The sequence below is a fragment of the Pleuronectes platessa genome, assembly GCF_947347685.1.
Source record: "Pleuronectes platessa chromosome 2 unlocalized genomic scaffold, fPlePla1.1 SUPER_2_unloc_1, whole genome shotgun sequence".
NCBI lineage: Eukaryota > Metazoa > Chordata > Actinopteri > Pleuronectiformes > Pleuronectidae > Pleuronectes > Pleuronectes platessa.
In genome coordinates this window covers 178,420-204,139 of record NW_026518866.1, presented here as the reverse complement: position 1 = coordinate 204,139, position 25,720 = coordinate 178,420, and the positions used below count along the sequence as shown (strand labels likewise).

The 25,720-nt window shown below is 46.1% G+C and overlaps 3 protein-coding genes across 3 annotated transcripts in view; 1 reads left to right on the top strand and 2 right to left on the bottom strand.

Annotated features, from left to right (window-relative positions):
- Window positions 1–13,453, bottom strand: part of LOC128436264 (semaphorin-3D) — a 30,331-nt gene extending 16,878 nt beyond the window's left edge. Inside the window, exon 1 of the mRNA XM_053418029.1 lies at window positions 13,259–13,453. Coding sequence (XP_053274004.1) covers window positions 13,259–13,315 — 57 coding nt within the window. The 5' untranslated portion in view covers window positions 13,316–13,453. The remainder of the gene's footprint in view (window positions 1–13,258) is intronic.
- LOC128436258 (protein NLRC5-like) overlaps window positions 1–25,720 on the bottom strand; it is a 426,728-nt gene that overhangs the window by 254,951 nt on the left and 146,057 nt on the right. The window contains 3 exon segments of the mRNA XM_053418014.1: window positions 18,961–19,134; window positions 19,515–19,688; window positions 22,437–22,610. Of these exon segments, the coding sequence (XP_053273989.1) occupies window positions 18,961–19,134; window positions 19,515–19,688; window positions 22,437–22,610 (522 nt within the window).
- LOC128436267 (matrilin-4-like) lies at window positions 1,943–14,328 on the top strand. The gene is made up of 9 exons (XM_053418032.1): window positions 1,943–2,233; window positions 9,543–9,665; window positions 9,759–9,881; window positions 10,341–10,438; window positions 10,784–10,915; window positions 11,335–11,518; window positions 12,409–12,561; window positions 13,346–13,450; window positions 13,954–14,328. Exons 3-9 carry the CDS (start codon window positions 9,761–9,763, stop codon window positions 14,010–14,012), a joined length of 852 nt encoding a protein of 283 aa, XP_053274007.1. The 5' UTR covers window positions 1,943–2,233; window positions 9,543–9,665; window positions 9,759–9,760; the 3' UTR covers window positions 14,013–14,328.

Genomic DNA, 25,720 nt, shown 5'->3' with positions numbered 1-25,720 from the left:
GGATCCAGACTCGGTCACTAAGCTCATTGAAAGCGGGGTTACAGTAGAGGAGGAGTTCATTCAGGTGTCCCCGTTAGCGGTAGCTTCCACCCGGATCACCGTGTCCGGGGTCCCTCCGTTTATCCCCAATGAAGCTCTGGAGAGAGAGCTGCGGCGCTTCGGGAAGTTCGTGAGTGGGTTCCGCGCGGTGGGTCTGGGCTGCAAAGACCTGAAGCTGAAGCACGTCCAGTCTCTGCGGAGACAAGCCTTCATGTTTCTGGAAAATGAGACCCACACACTAGACGTGTCTTTCCGGGTTCGATATGAGGAACAGTTCTACATGGTGTACGCGAGCTCGGGAAGCATGAAGTGTTTTCAGTGTGGAGAAGTGGGACACAAGAAAGTGACGTGGTGCATGTTACTGAGTCCGAGGTGACGGTGAAGCAGGTCGTAATAGGAAAGGTGTTGGTTGCAGTGGAGGTGGCAGAGTATTTCCCAGACATTAAGAAGTTCATCCAGACAGTCAGTACCCTCCAGAAAGAGGTAGGGACGGATGTCCTGGATGAGAAACGCAGATATAGGCTCAGGAAGCATGTGACTGCAGCACGAAAAGGTCTTCCATGTAAGATACGGTCCAAGAGAAGGAAAAATTGTAAATAAAATTGACCATGACCATTCATCACTGGGTGTTTTCATTCTGCTGTGTTTACCTGTTTGTCCTTTTACGCTCTATTTTTTATCCTCTCATGGCATTAAAGGTAGCCTCATTAAACATGAACGGGGGGAGAAGTGCTAATAAAAGGTTTTTAGTGTCAGAACTTTTTTAAGTAAAAAAGCTGGATGTCCTCTTTTTACAGGAGACTCACAGTGATTCACTGAATGAGACAGACTGGGGAGTATGGTGGGGGGGGCAGCACGTACTCAGCCATGGTTCTAACCTGAGCGCTGGAGTCGCTGTTTTATTTTCTCCCTCATTAAATATGACTTTTCTATCCAGCACAGAGATCGTGGCAGGCAGGGCTCTGAGTATAAGAGTGGAAATACACAGTATTATTTTTAATCTAATCAACGTGTATGCACCAAACCACGGTCCTGAACGGGTTACTCTTTTTAAATTATTAAAAAACAAGTTGGACAGTGTGGGTCAAGGGGAGTGTATAATAATGGGGGGGGATTGGAACTGCTGCACAGACGTCACTTTAGACCGGACAGGACAGGAGCTCCATCCTCAGTCCTCCTCGGTTCTGGGCCAGACAGTCATGGAGGCGGATCTAGTGGACGTGTGGAGGAGGCAACATCCTTCCACCAGGCAGTATACCTGGATCAAAATAACAGATGGCAGGGTCAGTGGGGCCCGGCTGGACAGATTTTACATATCAGCTCCTTTTATCACACGTGTGACAAACTGTCAAATCCACCCGGTTGGTTTCACAGACCATCATTTGGTTTTAGTAGAGCTACTTTTATCTCCTGCTAGAAAGCATGGATCCTTCTGGCATTTAATGTTAAGCTTTTAAATGATTTAAATTTCTGTGACAATTTTAAACTGTTCTGGGCCAACTGGTGTTCCAAGAAAGACTCGTTTCCCTCCCTGGGTCAGTGGTGGGAGGTCGGCAAGGGTCAGATTAAGGTCTTCTGCCAGCAGTACACTGCATACTCTACAAGAAACATTAAAAGAGCGATGGAGCAGTTGGAGGAAGACATTAAGGAGCTGGAGAGCGTACCTACCAACACAGAGAAATTAAAAGGTAAAAGGCAGCAGCTGAACTCCTTTCTCCAGGAGAAGGCCAAAGGAGCTCTGGTCCGAGCTCGGTTCCAGGAATTAAAAGACATGGATGCACCTACCACTTTCTTTTTTAACCTAGAGAGATCCGTGGCCCAGGGGAAGCAGATGGTGGGTCTCCGGCTGCCGGATGGGAATGTTACATCTGAACCAGCAGAGATGAGGAGACACGCGGTGGAGTTTTATACCGACCTGTTTGGGGCAGAGGAGTGTGACGGGGAAGCTGTGACCGAGCTGCTGCAGGACCTCCCACAGCTGAGTCCAGGTGAGCGAGACACCCTGAGTGCCGACATCACGCTGGAGGAGCTGACCACTGCTGTATCTCAGATGGCTGCAGGCAAGTCACCAGGGTTGGATGGATTACCAGCAGATTTTTAAAAACATTTCTGGAACAGTATGGGACAGGATCTGCTGGATGTCCTGAAGGAGGCATTTGCTAAAGGGCTTCTTCCAGCCTCCTGCAGACGGGCGGTAATATCACTGCTACCGAAGAAAGGAGATCTGACCCTGCTGAAGAACTGGAGACCCGTCTCTCTGCTATGCAGTGACTATAAGGTTTTATCTAAGGTTTTAGCAAATAGACTCAAGGTTTTTATGGAAGTATTTATTAATGATGACCAATCTTATTGTGTACCAGGAAGGTCAATCCAGGACAATTTGTTTTTAATGAGAGACATTTTTGATTTGTGTGCAACATATAAAATTAATATTGGCATTATTTCCATCGACCAAGAAAAAGCCTTTGATCGTGTCGATCGGTCATTCTTGTTTGCCACACTGCAGGCTTTTGGTGTCGGGGAGCACTTTCTGTCCTGGGTGAAGTTATTATATAATGATACATGTTGTGTGGTGAAGGTGGGGGGAGGGCTGAGCAGACAGGTACCAGTCCAAAGAGGGATCAGGCAGGGATGTCCCATCTCAGGCCAGCTCTACAGCGTGGGCATCGAACCTCTCCTGTGTCGCCTCAGAACTCGGCTGAAAGGCCTGCGTCTGCCAGAGCTGCCTCACAGCCCCCCCGATAATAATATCAGCTTATGCTGATGACGTAAACATTCTTGTCCGGGATCAGGGGGACATACAGGAATTAGAGGGCAGTCTGGCATTGTACGCAAAGGCTACGACTGCCAAGGTGAACTGGGAAAAGAGCGAGGCCAGTGTGATTGGTCAGTGGGACGCAGGGAGAGTACCCCGTCTCCCTGGGAACCTGACATGGGGAGTTAAAGGGTTAAAAGTCCTCGGTTTGTTTTTAGGCAGTGAAGAGATAGAGAGGCAGAACTGGGAGGGGGTGCTGGGGAAGGTGCAGCTCAAGTTGTCTAAATGGAAATGGTTGCTACCCCAGCTGTCCTACAGGGGAAGAACTCTGAGAGTCAAGAACCTGGTTGCAGCGTCCCTGTGGCACAGACTCCAGGTGCTGACTCCTCCACCGGGACTCCTGCAACAACTACAGAGGCTGCTGGTGGACTTCTTCTGGTCGGGCCATCACTGGGTGAGGGAGTCCGTGCTGTACCTCCCTGTGGCAGAGGGGGGTCGTGGACTGACAGACATCATCTCCAGGACGGCTGCTTTCAGACTGCAGGCCGCCCAGAGGCTGCTGTACGGATCCACACGGTGCTGGTCGGCTGTGGCCCGCCTGCTGCTCTGGAGAGCCGGGGGCCTCGGGTACGACAAACAACTGTTCCTGCTGAACTCTCCTCTACACAGACTGACTGGGCTCAGTCAGTTTTATACCTCTGTGATAGATGCCTGGAGGACTCTCACCTTCACGAGGCCTCCTGACCCCACGCCTGGGATGTGGCTCTTTGAGGAGCCACTGTTCAACAATGGTTTCCTGGTCCTAACATCCACATCCTCATCAACGACAGTACAAAACAAGTTCAGGGAGGCAGGAATAGTGAAGCTGGGCCACCTGACACGGACATCACTGGAGAGGCTGGGGGCGGTGACAGGGATAAGATCCACCAGGATGCTGCGGAGCCTCGTGGACGAGGTGTGGCAGTCACTGCCCCAGGCTCTTCGGACCTTCGCCCAGAGCCAAAGCCAGGCTGACCAGTGGACAAGAACAGAACAATACCAGTTTCCTGTCCTGAATGTGAGTCCTGCAGTGGAGGAGTGGAGAGAAGAGAGCGGCCGACTGCTAACCCTCAGGACTCCAGCACTGGGCACCTTCAACCCCTCTGCAGGGAAACAGCTCTACTGCAGCTGTGTGAAGGTCCTGAACTGTCGCTCTCTTGAAGGAGTCAGGGAGTCGAGGTGGACGGAGGTTTTTGGCTCAGATTATTCCCCTAGTGGCAGCTGGCGGGTCCTGTATAAACCTCCTGTGGAGAAACGGATGGCAGACATCCAGTGGAGAATTATACACGGAGCTCTAGCTACAAACAGATACAGAGCTCACCTGGACCCAAGCACTGAGGGGGGGTGTCCTTTCTGCTCGCTGCCAGAGACCCTGGAGCACTTAGTAGTGTCGTGTCCCAGGTTAGCTGACACTTTTAAACAGCTACAGGAGTGGGTGGGGGGGTTAGGAGAGGCCTTCTCGCTGCCACTCTTTGTTTTTGGACCAAAGTACGTTGCAAGGAAAAAACATACTATGGTTTTAATGAATTTTATTTTTGCTAATGCCAAGATAGCAATCTGGATTAGTCGAAAAAACTAAATGGCGGGGGGAGGCTGGACAGATCCACTGCTCTGCCTGAGGGGTTTGGTGGCAGCTAGGCTGAGAGTTGAACATGCGTTTTTTACACTTACGGACAATCTGGAGGGTTTCAGGGCTGTGGGGGGGGGGGGGGGGGACAGGTCCTTTGCTCACTGGGGGACAACCAGTCTCTGGTTTTAACATTTTAACAGAACATCTGGTAATTTTATCTGTGGTGTATGATGTATGTGTGCCTGGAATGTTTTTAACATTTTCTGTTACACATAATTTTGAATAATGAAGGATTTCTTTTGACAATGTAACTTAAATAAAGTTATTCAAAAGTCAAAGACTTCTTGGATTTTACAGTTTTTGTTTAGAGCCGATTAAAAAATGCCCGGTTACAAAAACACTTTTCCAGGGTTTCTACAAGTTTCATTACGTCACAGATATGAAGGATTTTCAGAGTCAGAATTACTTGCACTTCCCTGTAAATGAAGGTAAAGTGAAGTAGAAAACTCAGATTATTGAGTTTCTGGACTTTTTAAGATGCTGTTTTCTTACAAAACGTCCGTTTGATGTCAGAGGAATCTTCAAACCACTTTGTTTTTCTGTCATTTCTCTTTATTACGTGATGTTGGTCAATTCGAGTGGCCTCTCATTCCGTCTGTGGACTCTCACTCTGGTCTGCAGGTCCGCAGTGAGTTCTCCCTGAAGACGCACATCAAGCTGGACACGATGGTGAAGAACATCAATGACATCGTGCCCCTCGCCCAAGGCACCATGACGGGCCTCGCCATCAAGTACGTGATGAACGCAGCCTTCATCGCGGAGGAGGGGGACAGGCCCAAGGTACCGATCGGCCCCATGTCTTTATTCATCTGTGAGTTGAACTCAGCTCAGCTCTGACCCGGAGGTTCTCTTCCCCTCAGGTCCCCAACGTGGTCGTGATCGTGACCGATGGACGTCCTCAGGACCGCGTGGCCGAGGTGGCGGCGGAGGCCAGAGAGAAAGGCATCGAGATCTACGCTGTGGGCGTGGCCAGGGCCGACATGACATCACTGAGGGCCATGGCGTCCCCGCCGTTTGAGGACCACGTCTTCCTGGTGGAGTCCTTCGACCTGATCCACCAGTTCGGACTCCAGTTCCAGGACAAGCTCTGTGGTAAGACTGCAGGGAAATGAAACAACATCTCCATCGATTGAAAAGAACAAACTTTAAGTTGAGTGTGATCTTCACTTTACTGGAGTAAAACCATCGACCTTCAGATTCCAAATAATTAAACTCTAATGAGGGTAGAGCTCATGAACCACTTTGAACCTATGAGATGAGGACTTCCTGATAAGTACACACATGAAGTTGGGGTTAGGGTTTATATAAACCAGGGGGGACATATGATTTCCCTCTGATCCTGGATCTGAGCTCCTGGTCTCTGCTGCAGGTGTTGATCTGTGTCTGGAGTCAGATCACGGCTGTGAACACGTCTGTGAGAGTTCACCAGGCTCCTACCACTGTGTGTGTCTGCCTGGATACACACTGAAGGCCGACGGGAAGACGTGTGCAGGTGAGACACACACACACACAAATGTACACAGTTTTGTTAGTTTTAGTTTCATGTTGTAATTTAGGGACTAAAGAATTTTTCCTGACATACGTACTTCCTGTCGTCATCACCGACGTGGGCGGAGTCTACCTATACTTGACTCTGATTGGTTTGTAGATGGGCGTTTTATTTAACGCACATTTAATGATAATTATCCTCTCGACGTGTGTGTTTGTGTGTTTGTGTGTTTCAGCCATCGACCTGTGCGCTGAGGGGAAACACAACTGTGAACAGATCTGCATCAGCTCCCCTGGTTCCTTCACCTGCGACTGCAACAAAGGATTCACACTGAACGACGACAAGAGGACCTGCTCAAGTGAGTAACACACACACACACACACACACACACACACAAACACAAAGGCAGAAAGCGCAGACACACATGTAGACGCTGAAATACATTTAATAATATTTCAAATGGATAAAGACTCAACATTCTAACTAGAATGTCAGTAGAGTCACAGACGATCCTGTATATCGGCCCAGCTCTTATAATCTGTCTTAATCTACGCACACACATTTTAACACAATAAAATCAAGTCTCGACCAGAATGTTGAATTATCTCACACATTTGAGGAAAGTGAAAGTTCCTTTGGAGGCCCCATGATGAACTGGTTTCTTCTGCACCGAGACTGGTTCCCACTCACTTTAGTATTTTCCTGCCGACAAGCAAACAGATACACAAACACACCCGTCCTGTCGGAGGTAAACAACAGCGCTTGTCAAGCTCACTGTGTTCACGTCATGTTCACTCATGCTGAAACAGATTGTGATCTTCTCAAGCTGCTGGTTTCTCTGCTGCTTCATGAAGCTGAGTGGGAGTTTGTGCTATGTTCCTTCTCACAATGAAAGAATCAGTCACACACGTTTACCTGCTACCTGTGAAAACCTGGATGATCTGACGTGCTGTCACATCCTCATGGAGCCGAACAGAAGGAGTTTTATTCAGTGACTTGTCGGGGGTGGGATCAGATGTGAGAGGAACAAGGAGCATAGACACAAACTCACACACTTTGTCGTGCCGCTGTTCGCTCTGCTGCTTACGCCCCCGCTGCTTTCCCCCCCCTCAGTGATCGACTTCTGTTCGTTTGGGAACCACAGTTGTGATCACGAGTGTGTGAGTGTGCTCAACGGCTATCACTGCCGCTGTCACGAGGGCTACAGGCTGCTGGACGACGGCAAGACCTGCCAGGGTGAGTAGAGCAAGCACCAGACATCACAGAGCGCTAGTGAAGGCAGGTGAGGACACAACGGTCTCATGGAGACGAGGGTCAGATCTGAATGAGTAGAATCCACCAAACACAACCACTGAGGCTGAACTCTGTGGGACGTGCAGCAGCTCATTTAAAGATCTACTGCTGATGTGATGTAGGAAGATCTACCTGCTCAGTTCTATGCTCACTGAAGGTTTGTGGGAATTTGATTAGAAAGTGTTTCCACTTCCTCCCTCTGTACAAAAACTAGAGATACTCAGAAACAGGCTCTCGACCAATCAGGAAACCTACTGATCAGAATCACTTGAACAAACATCAGTGTGATAAGAACCTGAAGCGACAGAAACATCTTTACAAACATTTGACGTCTACTCTGGTGTTTTTAGTTTGGTCCATGTCCCATCTGCGAACATGGAGGAGGAGGCATTTATGACCCATACTGCAGCCAGACACCAGGGGGCGATCCACATGTTTTGGCTTCATTTCTGGGAGCTGTCTTGTTTACAAAGTCATTGGCTGTTAACCGTCAGTCAGTGTGTGCACAGGGAACTCACAGCCGTGCACGAGGTTCAACACAACAGTGTGGTTCCAAATCCAACATGCTCGTTGTGCGTTCACAGGAAATGACCCTCGTGACATGAAACCACCACGTGTCACCGCCTGCTTCTCTCACTTCACTAGAAAATGAACCTTTGACTTTGTTGTGTGTCGTCTTCGCCACCAGTTCACGACTCAATCTGCCAGTTCCACCAGTTCACGACTCAATCTGCCAGTTCCACCAGTTCACGACTCAATCTGCCAGTTCCACCAGTTCACGACTCAATCTGCCATTTCCACCAGTTCAGGAACATGTTGGTGATCTCTCTTCCTCCGGCTCCGCACATCAAGAGCATGTCCACAGCCTCACTCTCTCACGGCTGCATCCTGTCCCCACAAACACGCATGTTGTGTGCATGAGAACACACACGCAGCCAACATGTCTGCACACATCCATGACGCCTCAGCCTCAGCTGCACAGCAACAGCTGCAGTTTAACTTCTTCCTGACAGAAAAGAGATGAGGAGGATTTACAACCTGTGGAAATGAAGCCGTACAAACCTTCAAAGCAGCAGCAACACAACATGTAATCGTGTCGTCCATTTAAAACAAATACCACAGCACCACTGTGTGAACTGAAGCCTCCTGAAGAATGGACTGTGGCCTTCCTGCTGGGTCCACTGGTTTCCATCTTACAGTTGATTGAAAAGGATCATTCAGAGGTTATGAATGAGACGCAGGAGAGATTGATCAGTTAATCATTTCACAGATATTGTTCATTTGCAGGTTTTGTATTTGTGATGTGATTCACCAGAGCTGGTTTCTGTGTGAGCGAGGAATTAAAGGTGATGATGACCAGTTATCAGCTGCTGACTCCACCTACTTTAAGAAAAACAAAGGGTTATTATATTAGTATTAATTATCATTAATATAATATATTAAAAGTATTTTTGTTTAGCTGTAAGTAATTATTTTAGCTCCATTCACTTCGATTCAACTACAACAGCATTAATGAGAAGTGGACAGGCTCTGATCAAAGTGTAAAATGAACAATGTCTTCAAACCACACACACACACACACACTCACACTCACTTTAACTCATTGTGTGTGTGTCTGTGTGTGTGTGTCATTTAGCCATTGACCTGTGCGCTGAGGGGAAACACGACTGTGAACAGATCTGTGTCAGCGCCCCGGGCGTCTTCAGCTGTGACTGCAGAGAAGGACACACACTCAACGAGGACAAGAAGACCTGCACACGTCAGTCAGGCCCTCACACGCATGCACACACCTCTACACACACACACACACACACCAACAAACACACACTTGGTGCATCTATCACATGACTCACTCTTCCTCCTGTATCCTTCTTCTCAAGTGGAAGAGAAGTGATGTTGAGCTCAGCTGGTAAACGACTCAGTGACTTTCTGTTTTAACTTAAAAAAAACTGATCAATTAAAGTGCAGCTGAGTCTCTGGTCATCGGATTAGTTCTTCTCTTTGTTTGTTCTAGTGAAATAACTTTAAAATGAACTCAATATATTTATTATATATGTATATATTGTTTTGGTTTTTGCATTTGATGCTTGAAGACACAGAAACAAACAAAAACACACATTTCAGTTCAACTTTCACTACAAACAAGAACCTTTAACAAGTAATTACAACAGCAAATAACACGCTGTGTGTGTGTGTGTGTGTGTGTGTGTGTGTGTGTGTGTGTGTGTGTGTGTGTGTGTGTGTGTGTGTGTGTGTGTGTGTGTGTGTGTGTGTGTGTGTGTGTGTGTGTCATTTAGCCATTGACCTGTGTGCTGAGGGGAAACACGACTGTGAACAGATCTGCATTAGTGCACCCGGCACCTTCACCTGCGACTGCAACAAAGGATTCAAACTCAACAAGGACAAGAAGACCTGCACAAGTCAGTGCACACAGTAACACAATACTCCTGAGTGTGTACATAGTGTGTGTCTGTGCAGGTGTAACTTTGTGTTGTGGAACTGTGTGTGTGCAGACATGGACCTGTGCAGCAGCGTGCAGCACGGCTGTGAGCACCAGTGTGTCAACACTCCTGGATCCTTCTACTGTGTGTGTCCAGAGGAGCAGCTGCTGCAGGAGGACGGCAAGAGCTGCGGCAGTGAGTCCACTCCGTCTCCATCACCTGCAGCATGAGGGAGGGATGGAGTCTGTCCCAGCCCGGGGGAGGGGGGGGGGGGGGGGGCTCCTGCAGGACCATGAAGGACCACTGCAGGAGACAGATGCAGGGACACTGATCACTGGGAAAGACCCACCACACACACACACACACATTACAAACTACACATGCCACCAAAAGAAGTTATCAAGTAGAGCTTGATAGAATGAAAGTTGACATCAGGCCTGAACGTTTACCAACAGAATTAAGTTGGATGACAGTTTACTCATCAGGCTGGATGGCAGCAGCATGTATGTAACAGAGGCTTTTCTATGATGGAGTATTATGGTCGTTCATTTTCCTCATTTAACAGACGACAGGACTTTTTCTCATAATATAACAAAGTGTTTCCTTCAAGTTTCCCTGGAGCTGAAGCAAAGTCTCCGTCTCTTTCTCCTTCAGCCTGCAAGTCGGCCAACATCGACCTGGTGCTTCTGATCGACGGCTCCAAGAGCGTCCGCCCTCAGAACTTTGAGCTGGTCAAAAAGTTCGTCAACCAGGTTCGGTTCTTCTTCATGTTGACAATGAGCAGTGTGATGACATCATCGTGTGTTACACACTTTGTTTTGTTGGAGCGACGACGAGGTGGAACTGTGACTGACAGGAAGTGGATCAACCTGAGAGTTCAGCAACAAACTTCAACCTGTATTCACCAAGTTCTGTCTCCAGAGGAGCAACATGGAAGTGTCCTCTGTCTCCGTCTCCAGTGTCTCCTTCTGTCCACTTAGATTAGAGCCACCAGCCACTGCCTGCAGGACAGTGTGTGTGTGTGTGTGTCAGGTGAATATCCCTCACCTCCTCCTCCTCTTCCTCCTCCTCCTCCTCCTCCTCCTCCTGTGTCTCAGGTGGTGGACTCCCTGGACGTGTCCACTCACGGCACCAGAGTGGGTCTGGTCCAGTACTCCAGCCGGGTCAGGACAGAGTTTCCTCTCAACATGTACCACTCTGCTGAGGAGATCAAAGCTGCAGTGATGAAGGTGAACCTGTGTTTGTTATCTTCACTTTAATGTTTTCATGTCAGACTCCGTGTGGAGTAAGTATTAAAAAGCCTCCTGAGAACCACCTTTCATTCTGGAGCCACGTGAAGACAGTGTGATCATTTGAATTATCATTACACAGTTCAGATCAAAGTTTTAACACAACTCTCAGTCCACACTACATTTTATTTCACGAGCCGCCAACAGGTGAATCCAAAGAGAACCTTCTGCTCAGGACGTCCCTGACTTCAGTTAGAGTCATAGAGCTGTAGACTGCAGGTCCAGAAGGAGGAGCCAGTGTGGAGGTGGAGCTCCGCCCCCTGCTCCCCCCAAATATGGTTACTTCAGGTTTCAGCGGGGGACGTCCCGGTGGGTTGAGACTAACAAGAACCTGTCCACTCATCTCTGTGTCTGTGTAGGTTGAGTACATGGAGAAAGGGACGATGACGGGTCTGGCCCTGAAGCACATGCTGGAGAACAGTTTCTCCGAGGCCGAGGGCGCTCGTCCCGCCAGCCGCAACATCCCCCGCATCGGACTGGTCTTCACAGACGGACGCTCCCAGGACGACATCACCGAGTTCGCCAAGATGCCCAAAGAAGCTGGTAAGACTCGAGCGGTGAGAGGGTCCACGCAGGATCTACGGTCTGTTCTCTGGACCTGTCAGTTGATGAGTGGCTGCAGATGAACGGTCTGTTCTCTGGACCTGTCAGTTGATGAGTGGCTGCAGATGAACGGTCTGTTCTCTGGACCTGTCAGTTGATGAGTGGCTGCAGATGAACGGTCTGTTCTCTGGACCTGTCAGTTGATGAGTGGCTGCAGATGAACGGTCTGTTCTCTGGACCTGTCAGTTGATGAGTGGCTGCAGATGAACGGTCTGTTCTGTGGACCTGTCAGTTGATGAGTGGCTGCAGATGAACGGTCTGTTCTCTGGACCTGTCAGTTGATGAGTGGCTGCAGATGAACGGTCTGTTCTGTGGACCTGTCAGTTGATGAGTGGCTGCAGATGAACGGTCTGTTCTCTGGACCTGTCAGTTGATGAGTGGCTGCAGATGAACGGTCTGTTCTCTGGACCTGTCAGTTGATGAGTGGCTGCAGATGAACGGTCTGTTCTCTGGACCTGTCAGTTGATGAGTGGCTGCAGATGGACGGTCTGTTCTCTGGACCTGTCAGTTGATGAGTGGCTGCAGATGAACGGTCTGTTCTGTGGACCTGTCAGTTGATGAGTGGCTGCAGATGAACGGTCTGTTCTCTGGACCTGTCAGTTGATGAGTGGCTGCAGATGAACGGTCTGTTCTGTGGACCTGTCAGTTGATGAGTGGCTGCAGATGAACGGTCTGTTCTCTGGACCTGTCAGTTGATGAGTGGCTGCAGATGAACGGTCTGTTCTCTGGACCTGTCAGTTGATGAGTGGCTGCAGATGAACGGTCTGTTCTCTGGACCTGTCAGTTGATGAGTGGCTGCAGATGAACGGTCTCTGTGTGCACGTACGCAGGCATCACCATGTACGCTGTGGGCGTGGGGAAAGCTGTGGAGGAGGAGCTTCGTGAGATCGCGTCCGAACCCGTGGAGAAACATTTCTATTACACCAGCGACTTCACGGCCATCAGCACCATCGCTGAGAACCTCAAGCTGAACGTCTGTCCAGGTACAATCCTCCACTGAGGACGCTGCGTCTTCACAATGTGCAGGAGCCACACGACAAACACAACACACAACACCACACACTTATTATCTGTTGGCCAATAATAAAATATTTTATTTCATAGAATTAACAATTCAGAAAAGGTTGTATCTGTGATTAAGAAGTTATTGGTTAAACTGTCAAATATCAAATCTCAATTACATTTCTTTGTGATAAGACATTTTCTTTTTTGACATTCAACATTTTTTACGTCTTAATTTGGATAAAGTCTGAATTGATCAGCTCAACTTTTCATACTTTATATTTTACTCAATCATGTAAAAAGTACTTCCCCTTTTTAAAAATTCAAATGTGAAACCATTCCCAGAGAAGAAGAAGATAATTCCGGCAGGGTAATTTAATATCTTGTTGTTTGGCTCCATCTACTGGCCAAGATGCGACATAACAGTTGGGAGAATAACTATAGATTCATAGATGAACCTTATTCCACATGGAAACAAGAGAAGAGCAACTCAGACGTTTTTAACTTTGTTTTCAAGTATGTAACTTTTCAGTTGGTCCCAGGAACATTCAGGCTAAATCATGATTTACTCCTGAAACACAAGTTTAAACTGCAGCAGTGTTTCCTGATCAGTGACCAATCACTGCAGCACGGAGACAGATGTGGTGAAGTGAAGGTCAAACAGTTGAAGTGACTCACGATGGCATCATGAAGTGAAACTAGAAGCGGTGACCACACGGTGACATGTGCGTCCATGTGGATGATGGTGCTGACGTGTGTGTGCAGAGGAGAGTCAGGGGGAGATCGAGGTGAAGGACCCGTGTGCCTGTGAGAGTCTGGTGGAGTTCCAGCAGGCCACCATGAGCAGCCTGGAGCAGCTCACACAGAAACATATCCTTTACAACACATCTGGAAACAAACAGCTGCTCTGATGTTAGACAGTGAACTGAGGTTTGTGACCATGTGAAACTAAAAGAATCTTCTCATGTGATGTTTTCAAAACGCTGCCTGTTGTCCCCAGCAGCTGCTCCATCAGAGTGAAGGATGTGTGAAGGAGAAGCTCAGGACATGGAGGCACCTGAGTGGTGCTCGTTCAGAAGGAAGAAGAGAAACACCAGATATTAATGTTTTACACTGTCCATTGAAAAACAGATTCAATGGAGATGAATACAAATCAGGAAACAGTGAAATTCATCCAACTGGTATCGAACGTGTCAGGAACTGGATCCATATAAACCAGTTAGATGATGTTTCTTTGACTCGACGTCAGAGATGAGTTTGAATTATTCTGCTGCTGAAAATCAACAAGTCTGAATTTGTAAAGAGACAAATATCTGTGAGATGTTCAGAAACTACTCATGTGTGTGTTTGTTATTCCTTAATCAACTGCCCACTGGCTGGGATGACTGCTCGTCTGGAGCAGCTGGAGAACCAGCTTCTCACCAGGAAGTGACCAGGACGCCACAGAGGAAGAAGGACAGAGTGAGGAAGAGGAGGAAGAGGAGGGCACATCCTGGAGAGATCCGTTAGAGCAGGAATCAGAAATCCCTTCTAATCAATGGACCCTCCAGTGTTTCCAGGAAGCCTTGGGGGCCTTCAGTAGATCTGCTGATCTCCACCTGGATGAGGACCACATTTATCTGACAGCTTGTGATTAGGATTCACTTTTCTGGTAAAGATGTAAAAAATAAATCATTTGTTTACTTATTGCCTTTAAAAGACAACAGCGACAACAATCTACGATTCAAAATAAACGTTTGTATAAAATAGATGAATATTAACAACACTGTGCAACTTTTATTGACCAACAGCGCCCCCTGCGGCCACATGTGGTGATTGACTCTGTTTGTAATCTGTGTTCGAGCGATGACGCGTGTCCCTCTCACTGAACTGAAATATTACCCATGATCCTCTGCTTCCTGAACCTGAAGAGCTGCAGCTGTAACAAATCTTCATGTTTCACAGTTTCCTGCTGAATCTTGGAGATAAACTCTGGTTGTTAATAACTTCAGAGTGTTTGTAACTGATCTCAGTTCAGCTCCACTCTTCAGCTGCAGCTGGTTGTGTCTGTGACTCTCAGTCAGTTGTTCTCTCAGGAGATGGAACCCACTCAGCAGAGTCACAGAGAACAGACGCTCAGGGAGAGAAGGAGGAAACTTTCTCTTGTTCACACTCACACATCAGACTCACTTTCACCAAGCTGCTGCTTTCAGCTAGAAAAGTTGCATAGTGTTGATTTAAATGCATATTTGTGACAACCTACAGTTTCCATGTGTCATCCAACAATCAGAGAAATCCTCCAGACATCTACTCGTACATCATCAGATACAAACAGGAGCATAGACGTGTTGGTGTCTTTGTGAACTGGATGTAATCGATGTAGATATTAGATATAAACATAAAGAGAAAACCATGAGCAGCAGTTTTCAACAGTCACCAACCCTCCATCTGTTTCTGTTAGTTCCCTATTTATACTTGATCTGTTTTCTACGCTTTGTTAAATATGATGTATTTATAGCATTTTTTTTTACTAACAGTAGACTAGAGATTAAAGAAGTCGGGGGGGGGGGGGGGGGGGGGGGGTGTTGTTACCACTCCCATTTGTCACACGTCATGGTTTCTTGTTTTCCAGGTAGAAAAGTCATTTTTAACTCCTGTCGGGCTTCGTAGTGAGAAGTGTTGAAACAAAGGGAAGTGTAAAGTTTCACTGGAGCTGTGGTCTGGTGTTGATTGAGGTGTTCATATTATTATAATCAGTATTTTACTCTGAATAAACGACCTTTCTTACGTAAAATCATTCTTTTCTTCACTCTGCACTTTCTACATTTCATCCAACAACAGTCTCCACATGTTTGTGGAATAATGAACTGAAATCAGTCAGTTATTGGGAAGCGTTCCTGTTAATTCATTAATAATTAATTCATATGACAACAGTCGATTTTTTAACTCTTGCAATGTTGTAAAAAACAAAGACGACCATAAACTTATTCTCCTTTATATTTGAACACCTGTTATGTTTTTATATATTTTCTAGTAACTTTACTTTTCGATATGTTTCTGGTGAATCATTGTAATAAAGCACAGACGACATTAAAAGAGTGAAATCTTTGGCAGCTGTGTTCGTGACGTAATGTTATAGCATGTAAACAGGAATATGAATATGATTATACATTTTATGGGAAGAACCTATGACCTCAGACACAGTCAAAGCTCAATGCTGGAGTGAGGAGATGAAGGAGGAGCCACTGTCTTCAGGACATCATCTCTCAGACACTTTCTGTCCCTTGTCTCTGCTGTGAACCTCCCACCATCAATTATTACCCAGCATGCAGCTGTTCCCAGAGGCTGCTACAGTCTCCCCCTGGTGGTTGTTCTGAGGTGGTGCTCGAGAACGTACAACAAGAATCTTCATCTACGTTTGTATAAAACGTCCTCAGGTCAGTTTTCTATTAAATATGGTAAAATGTTTATTAAACAGTTTCCTCAGAGACTTAAAGATGCTCTGCTCTTCATCGACTCTTCTTCATACTGTAAATGTCTCATTCACTTTTTTTCTGCTGGTTTCCATTATGTCAAACTGGGGATTTTGTTCTTTTACCTGCACCAAGGACGAGATGTTTCCACCAGTTTGTTTGAAGAGGAAAGAAAAGCTGAGTCATGATTCCAGTGAAGTCGGTGGAAGGATGTTTATTGAGCATTAAAGCAGAGACAAGTAGAAACAGAACTTTTCTCTCTGAGATGTTTTTCTTCTCGTTACATCTGGTTTGTCACAGAGGAAATGATCCATGTGTTTGACTCATAGACTGAATATAAAGGCTTTGACTGGGATGTGCTGCTGTTATACTGCAGCGCCACCTGTGGGTCAAAAGTAGAAAAGCCACCACCGCTCTGCAGCTGATGCAGAAATGAAAACGTCCCATTTTTAAGTCCAGAGTTTTGATCTTTTGTGTCAAAGACAAAACTCTGATTTTAAACTCAAAGTGATTTCAATGTGTTGAACTTTGTGTTGAACTAAATCAATTTGTGACGTGAACCCAGGAACTTTAAGATCATAAACAAACATATACACAGAATGTGGTTCTACACACATGGAGACACACTGAGGGACAAAGGTGGACAATAATAAAGACAAACTTAAACACACTGTATGTGACTCTTTACAGAGGGTTTATATATTCTGCTTGTGTTGTGTCATTTCAATAAACACATTCTTCATATGAATAAACACAATCAGGGCAGGAAGGTTGCTGGTTTGAATCCGGTTCAGATGGGGTCTTCCTGTGTGGAGTCTGCATGTTCTCCCCGTGTTTTCTCCAGGTGCTCCGGCTTCATCTCACAAACACATGCAGATTAGGGGTTGTGTAGATTGGAGACTACACACAAGCTGCTGCTGCTTCAGCCTCTGGATCCTCAGGACACAACTCAGCCTCCGTCCACACACACTGTCCTCTTCACACTGTCCTCTTCACACTGTCCTCTTCACTCTCACCACAACTCAGACCTCCCCTCCCACCTGTTGAGAGAAGAAGACATCAGTGTCACAGAGACTCACTTCATCAGCTGTGAGTCAGTGATGCAGCTCATCCAGTAGAAAGAGCAGCAGGGACTTCAGTCCTGTTCAGAGGTGGAGCAGCTTCCTCTCTGCTTCATGTTCACGTGTTGGAATGAACACGCTAAGAGCTCAGTGTGTGTCCTCTGCATGTCAAAGTGCAGAGTGGACACCTGAGAGGTGGATTTACTGCTGTTACAGGTGAAGCCATGTTTCACTGTGTGTTGATGAACATCTGCTTCTGACAAACTGGGACCAGAGGAGACAGATGGACCTCAGCAGAGGTTCTGCTCTGTATAAAGAGCTCCTGGTTACCATGTGATGAGGAGAGGCTTCAGTCCCACTGATCTCAGAGCTGTGACAAAGATCCACCTGATCAGTTCTTCACTGATGAAGTGAGAGGACAAACTGTCTCAGATCAGATGAAGACGACACCGTCTCTGTCCCTCGTGTGAGGCTGTCAGCTGTGGTCCAGCTTCATTTCCTGTTCACATGAAAACAACAACAACTGTCGTCTTCACGTCAACTCAATCACATGATCCCAAGCAGCTTGCGGCTCGTCTGATTGGCCGACTGTTGTCTCTCTGTGTCTCTGTCCAATCCTGACGTCTGTCCTCATTGTCCTCTCACAGCTTCACTGAGGAAACACTGAGGCCTGAACTATGAAGACACTTCAACATGTCCAGGAGATCTTTCTGAGATCAGCTCAACTGAACCTGACAGACACAGTCAGGCTAAGTGGTCACATGACGCTGGTTATCAACTCGTTAAGTTAACTCCGGTTTTCCTCATCGAGATCTGAGCCTGCACATAAAAGGGGCGGGGTTTACAGTGTATGACCAATCACAGACATGGACAGTTTGACTGACAGCAGAGCCTCATATTTCACAACCAGGATCAAACTGTTCTATAATAAAAATCAGAGGAGAACAAACACATGATCCAGAATAAAAGAAACTCAGTCACAGCTGCTAAATGCAGGAAGAACAGCTGGTAAAACATCTGGATCGTGTCAATGTGTAAGTTACAGCGCCCCCTGGTGGCATCTGGTAAAAATATATTACGTGACCACGACATAATAACGTGTGAACGAGATAAATAACTCGAGACCACGAGATCTGAATCTGTTGTTTACTAACAAGACGAGTGGAAGAGAAGAAGACACACACTGTCTCACTGACTCTGAGGACACACACTGTCTCACTGTCTCTGAGGACACACACTGTCTCACTGTCTCTGAGGACACACACTGTCTCTGAGGACACACACTGTCTCACTGACTCTGAGGACACACACTGACTCTGAGGACACACACTGTCTCACTGTCTCTGAGGACACACACTGTCTCACAGTCTGTGACGACACACACACAGACTCTGAGGACACACACTGTCTCACTGTCTCTGAGGACACACACATGGACCTGTCTTCAGGAAGCTGAGGTCATCTGGTGTTTTGGGGACAGGATGAGTCTGGAGACATTGAGATGTTCTGGGTGAGTTAGAGATCAACTGAACCAACCAGACGTTGATTTAAACTTCTCTTATCCGTCCCTTTAAGGAGAGTGTGCACCACACAACAGTGTAGAGTCACTGTGGTCAGTGGGCGGAGCTTCTATACGGGTTGATCTCCAACTTAACCTGGAGCAGGTTAGACCTTCATCAGAAGTTACCATGGTGATTGACCTGGTTAAGAAGTGGACGAGCTTCGTAGAACTGAAAAAACTAAACCTGAAGTTAACCTGATAACCACAAATCCTGCTTGGTAGCACAGACCCTGGATCTGTGATACTGACTGTGTTTAGTAACATACTGATGAAAGCAGCGTGGACTGACTCCAACCATCTACTGACCTCAGAGTCTTCAGTCGACAGGTTGGACTCTGCTGTAGATCAAGAAGCTCCTTCACTTCTGAGTCCTGCAGGTTGTTGTCTCTCAGATTCAGTTCTCTCAGATGAGAGGGGTTTGACCTCAGAGCTGAAGCCAGAGAAGAACAGCTGATCTCTGACAGACTGCAGTTCCACAACCTGGATAAAGAATAAAACTTAACTGTAAATTAAACTGAATTCATGTGTGAAAATAACAGACACATATTCATGTCAGCACAGACTCATAACATGGAAGATAAATATGAAATCAGACATGTTGGACTAAAAACGAGTCCTGATTCAGTACAAATAGATTATTTGGACACGGTCTCTGTCCTGCAGATCAGTTTAGGAAATCCAGAACTAAACTCAGTGTTTTAACAGGTAGCTGAATATTTAAAATGTCACAGATTAATTCATGAATGGATTCAAGTTATGTATAAAGAGGAATTATGTTAAATTAGAATTAAATGAGATAAAATGTGTATAAATGCTGTTTTATAGATATGAGATCTACAAAAGTCAGTCAGTGAACTGACCTCAGAGTCTCCAGTCGACAGGTTGGACTCTGTAGGAAACCACACAGCTCCTTCACTCCTGAGTCCTTCAGGTCGTTGTCAGTCAGATCCAGTTCTCTCAAATGAGAGGGGTTTGACCTCAGAGCTGAAGCCAGAGAAGACCAGCTGATCTCTGACAGACTGCAGAGACTCAACCTGGATAAAGAAATATGAATATTAGAATGTGTCCTCCTGTTGTTGTGGATCGTCATCATGTCAACACAGACTCTCAACATGCTGCTGACCTCAGTCCAGTCTGTGACCTGAAGATAAATATCAGATCAGACATGTTGGACCATTGTTTCATTCATCAGCTTCTTCTCTGTGTGTTGGTCACTGAGCAGGTTTGTGTAATTAAACCCTGTTTAAAGTAGGGATGGCTCCTGATGTCACTTCCTGTTTGTTTCTATACTTATCAACTGTCCAACGTGTTTCAATAAGAATGTGTCTTATTTTGAAAACCTGAGGAGGACGAGTGCTCGGCCTCAGTCCACATGTTATTTACTGACACTTTCTTAGTGATCAGGAGCAGGTGAGTGCAGGTGAATGGAGTTGATGAGGTGGACGTGACTGACAGGCTGGGTGAGTGACAGATGACTGAGGGACAGTGAGCAGAGCAGAACTGAGACAATTTAAATAAATAATGACCCAATAAGAAAGAAAGTCTGATAAAGGGGAGGACAGCGCCGAGGAAGGCTGCTGTGTCTCACGCTCTCCCACAGCTCTGCTCTTTTTCTCTTTTTCTCTATCTTGTAGTTATTTATTCTACTTTATTTTTTATCATGCACTCCGGTAAAGCGAGCCCTATCATCATATATGATAGAGAACAACTTCTGTCCATCGGGTTGGAGCGGCAACCTGGAGCACGGAGGCGACGACGAAGGAAACGAGGGTCGTGAGCCGGTGTTCCAGTTTAACTGGCGCGCATGGCAGCTGGCGACATTCCAGATGTTGACGCTCTTTTCAGCGCCGGTGGCAGATTCGTCATTTTCACAAAGCGCCTGTGTGTGAAGTGCGGTGATCTACTGAAGGTCTTGCTGAAATTAAAATCCTACATGAACCCTTCACGAGTTCATGTGTCTGTGTCAGCATCACGTTGAGACCGCAATATACATTTAGATGGTAAAAAAAAAACCTTGAACGGGATTCGAAACAATGAGCTGAAGCACTATGAGCTTCTAGCCTGATGACGATCTCACTACGCCACCGAGTCGCTGAAATCTGAATCACGAGTCAGATCAATGTCTCGTTCTTTGATTTGTCAGATGTATGTCACCAGATGTGCTTTAAGTTAACTTCCATGTCATCTGGTGAAAGTCCGAGTACAGAATAAACTGTAAACTTAATACCAGGCTTCACAATCTGATGCTCCTCTTCATAGGAGACACAGGGAGCATTGAAGAACACACACGCGTCACCAGCTCCACGCAAAGTGCTTCTGTTTGTCGCTGGTGATCATTACAACGCACACACACCAAACAACAGCTACATGTAAACATCCCTCACGTCAACAAGGAGGAAGCTCGAGCGGTGTTTTCATGAGTCCAGTTGGTGAACCTGCTTCTAATGGACGTGTGGAGCTTCACGTGTCCTCCTGTCGCTGCTGGTTGAAGTCAGCGGACGGGATTTTAAAAGATGTTCTCGTTGTTGTCGATGATCAGGTTCATTCATCGGAGAATGAAAACAACCGCTCATCACAGAACGGGTGTGTTGGTTTGTCACAGTTTCTTTAATGCAAGTGTTGTTTATCTGTGTGAAATCAACAGATGATCTTGTGTGTCGAGTGTGTTGTCAACATGACACATGTGTGTCGAGGCAAACCTGGAAAACTAACTTAACGTCTCCATTGTCGAACAACGTGTTGTGTATTTCTTCTCTTCAGTCAGATGGCTGCGTGCTTTGTTGGAGCTGTGTCAGTCGAAGGAGTAAACAAAGTTCACTGTGTAACTATGAAAACTCTGGCAAATTATGATAGTGATAAATAATAATAATAAAACTATTTATATTTTGTTGTATCTCAACGTCAGCAAAACGAAGGAGCTGATCGTGGACTAGAGGAAGAGACGAGGAGAAGAACACGCCCCCCCCTCCATCAACAGGACCACGGTGGAGCGAGTCAGCAGCTTCAGGTTCCTCTGGGTCCACATCACTGACCTGGACCCATCACACAGACTCCATCAGGAAGACGTTCAGACAGCGACTCTTCTTCCTCCACAGGCTGCGGAAGCTCCACATGGACTCCAGGATTCTCTGCAACTTCTACAGGTGCACCATAGAGAGCATCCTGACTGGCTGCTGCACCGCCCTGAACCGTGAGGCTCTACAGAGGGTGGTGCAGTCTAACCAGCACTTCACCAGGACGGAGCTCCCATCCATAGAGGACCTCTACACCCAGCGGTGCAGGAAGAAGAGCAGCCGGATTATTAAAGACCCCTTTCATCCCAGCCATAAACATTTTTGCCTGCTGCCGTCTGGCCGACGGTACCGCAGCATCCGGGCCGGCAGCACCAGGCTCAGAGACAGTTTCATCCCCCAGGACATAAGACTTTTAAACTCCTCTGAACTGCAATAACTCCACCAAATCAGCGACGTGACATATTTGCATACTTGCACCATTGCATAAATTGCACTATTGTTGTTTTATTTTCTCTTCAGCTGTTTTTATATATATTTAGATATGTATACTTTATTTTCTATTTTAAATTTTGATATTCTATTTTATTCTATTTAATACTATTTCAATTTGATTTTTTAGGTTGTAATTACTTGAGCATTGCTAGAAGAGAGCCTGTGACTCAAGCATTTCACTGCCAGCGACTGCTTAATGTTATTGTTGTGCATTTGATAATAAAAATCGTGAATCTTGAATCTTGAATCTTGAAAAGTGAAGAAGGATTTAAGGACCTCAGAGTCTCCAGTCGACAGTTTGGACTCTCCAGTCCAGAACACAGCAGCTTCACTGCTGAGTCCTGCAGCTTGTTGAGTCTCAGATCCAGTTCTCTCAGATGTGAGGGGTCTGACTTCAGAGCTGAAGCCAGAGAAGAACAGCTGATCTCTGACAGTCTGCAGTTCCACAACCTGGATAAAGAATAAAACTTAACTGTAAATTAAACTGAGCACAGACTCATAACTTGGAAGATAAATATGAAATCAGACATGTTGGACTAAAAACGAGTCCTGATTCAGTACAAATAGATTATTTGGACCCGGTCTCTGTCCTGCAGATCAGTTTAGGAAATCCAGAACTAAACTCAGTGTTTTAACAAGTAGCTGAATATATAAAATGTCACAGATTAATTAATGAATGGATTCAAGTTATGTATGAAGAGGAATTATGTTAAATTATAATTAAATGAGCTGAATTGTGTATAAATGCTGTTTTATAGATATGAGATCTACAAAAGTCAGTCAGTGAACTGACCTCAGAGTCTCCAGTCGACAGGTTGGACTCTGTAGAAAACCACACAGCTCCTTCACTCTTGAGTCCTGCAGGTTGTTGTTGTAGCTCAGATCCAGTTCTCTCAGATGAGAGGGGTTTGACCTCAGAGCTGAAGCCAGAGAAGAACAGCTGATCTCTGACAGACTGCAGCTCATAAACCTGGATAAAGAAATATGAATATTAGAATGTGTCCTCCTGTTGTTGTGGATTGTCATCATGTCAACACAGACTCTCAACATGCTGCTGACCTCAGTCCAGTCTGTGACCTGAAGATAAATATCAGATCAGACATGTTGGACCATTGTTTCGTTCATCAGCTTCTTCTCTGTGTGTTGGTCACTGAGCAGGTTTGTGTAATTAAACACTGTTTAAAGTAGAGATGGCTCCTGATGTCACTTCCTGTTTGTTTCTATACTTATCAACTGTCCAACGTGTTTCAATAAGAATGTGTCTTATTTTGAAAACCTGAGGAGGACGAGTGCTCGGCCTCAGTCCACATGTTATTTACTGACACTTTCTTAGTGATCAGGAGCAGGTGAGTGCAGGTGAATGGAGTTGATGAGGTGGACGTGACTGACAGGCTGGGTGAGTGACAGATGACTGAGGGACAGTGAGCAGAGCAGAACTGAGACAATTTAAATAAATAATGACCCAATAAGAAAGAAAGTCTGATAAAGGGGAGGACAGCGCCGAGGAAGGCTGCTGTGTCTCACGCTCTCCCACAGCTCTGCTCTTTTTCTCTTTTTCTCTATCTTGTAGTTATTTGTTCTACTTTATTTTTTATCATGCACTCCGGTAAAGCGAGCCCTATCATCATATATGATAGAGAACAACTTCTGTCCATCGGGTTGGAGCGGCAACCTGGAGCACGGAGGCGACGACGAAGGAAACGAGGGTCGTGAGCCGGTGTTCCAGTTTAACTGGCGCGCATGGCAACTGGCGACATTCCAGATGTTGACGCTCTTTTCAGCGCCGGTGGCAGATTCGTCATTTTCACAAAGCGCCTGTGTGTGAAGTGCGGTGATCTACTGAAGGTCTTGCTGAAATTAAAATCCTACATGAACCCTTCACGAGTTCATGTGTCTGTGTCAGCATCACGTTGAGACCGCAATATACATTTAAATGGTAAAAAAAAAACCTTGAACGGGATTCGAAACAATGAGCTGAAGCACTATGAGCTTCTAGCCTGATGACGATCTCACTACGCCACCGAGTCACTGAAATCTGAATCACGAGTCAGATCAATGTCTCGTTCTTTGATTTGTCAGATGTATATCACCAGATGTGCTTTGAGGTAACTTCCAGTTCATCTGGTGAAAGTCCGAACACAGAATAAACTGTAAACTTAATACCAGGCTTCACAATCTGATGCTCCTCTTCATAGGAGACACAGGGAGCATTGAAGAACACACACGCGTCACCAGCTCCACGCAAAGTGCTTTTGTTTGTCTCTGGTGATCATTACAACGCACACACCAAACAACAGGTACATGTAAACATCCCTCACATCAACAAGGAGGAAGCTCGAGCGGTGTTTTCATGAGTCCAGTTGGTGAACCTGCTTCTAATGGACGTGTGGAGCTTCACGTGTCCTCCTGTCGCTGCTGGTTGAAGTCAGCGGACGGGATTTTAAAAGATGTTCTCGTTGTTGTCGATGATCAGGTTCATTCATCGGAGAATGAAAACAACACAACCGCTCATCACAGAACGGGTGTGTTGGTTTGTCACAGTTTCTTTAATGCAAGTGTTGTTTATCTGTGTGAAATCAACAGATGATCTTGTGTGTCGAGTGTGTTGTCAACATGACACATGTGTGTCGAGGCAAACCTGGAAAACTAACTTAACGTCTCCATTGTCGAACAACTTGTTGTGTATTTCTTCTCTTCAGTCAGATGGCTGCGTGCTTTGTTGGAGCTGTGTCAGTCGAAGGAGTAAACAAAGTTCACTGTGTAACTATGACAACTCTGGCAAATTATGATAGTGATAAATAATAATAATAAAAGTATTTATATTTTGTTGTATCTCAACGTCAGCAAAACGAAGGAGCTGATCGTGGACTACAGGAAGAGACGAGGAGAAGAACACGCCCCCCCCTCTCCATCAACGGGACCACGGTGGAGCGAGTCAGCAGCTTCAGGTTCCTCTGGGTCCACATCACTGACCTGGACCCATCACACAGACTCCATCAGGAAGACGTTCAGACAGCGGCTCTTCTTCCTCCACAGGCTGCAGAGGCTCCACATGGACTCCAGGATTCTCTGTAACTTCTACAGGTGCACCATAGAGAGCATCCTGACTGGCAGCTGCACCGCCCTGAACCGTGAGGCTCTACAGAGGGTGGTGCAGTCTGCCCAGCACTTCACCAGGACGGAGCTCCCATCCATAGAGGACCTCTACACCCAGCGGTGCAGGAAGAAGAGCAGCCGGATTATTAAAGACCCCTTTCATCCCAGCCATAAACATTTTTGCCTGCTGCCCTCTGGCAAACGGTACCGCAGCATCCGGGCCGGCAGCACCAGGCTCAGAGACAGTTTCATCCCCCAGGACATAAGACTTTTAAACTCCTCTGAACTGCAATAACTCCACCAAACCAGCACCGTGACATATTTGCATACTTGCACTATTGCATAAATTGCACTATTGTTGTTTTATTTTCTCTTCAGCTGTTTTTATATATATTTAGATATGTATACTTTATTTTCTATTTTAAATTTTGATATTCTATTTTATTCTATTTTATACTATTTCA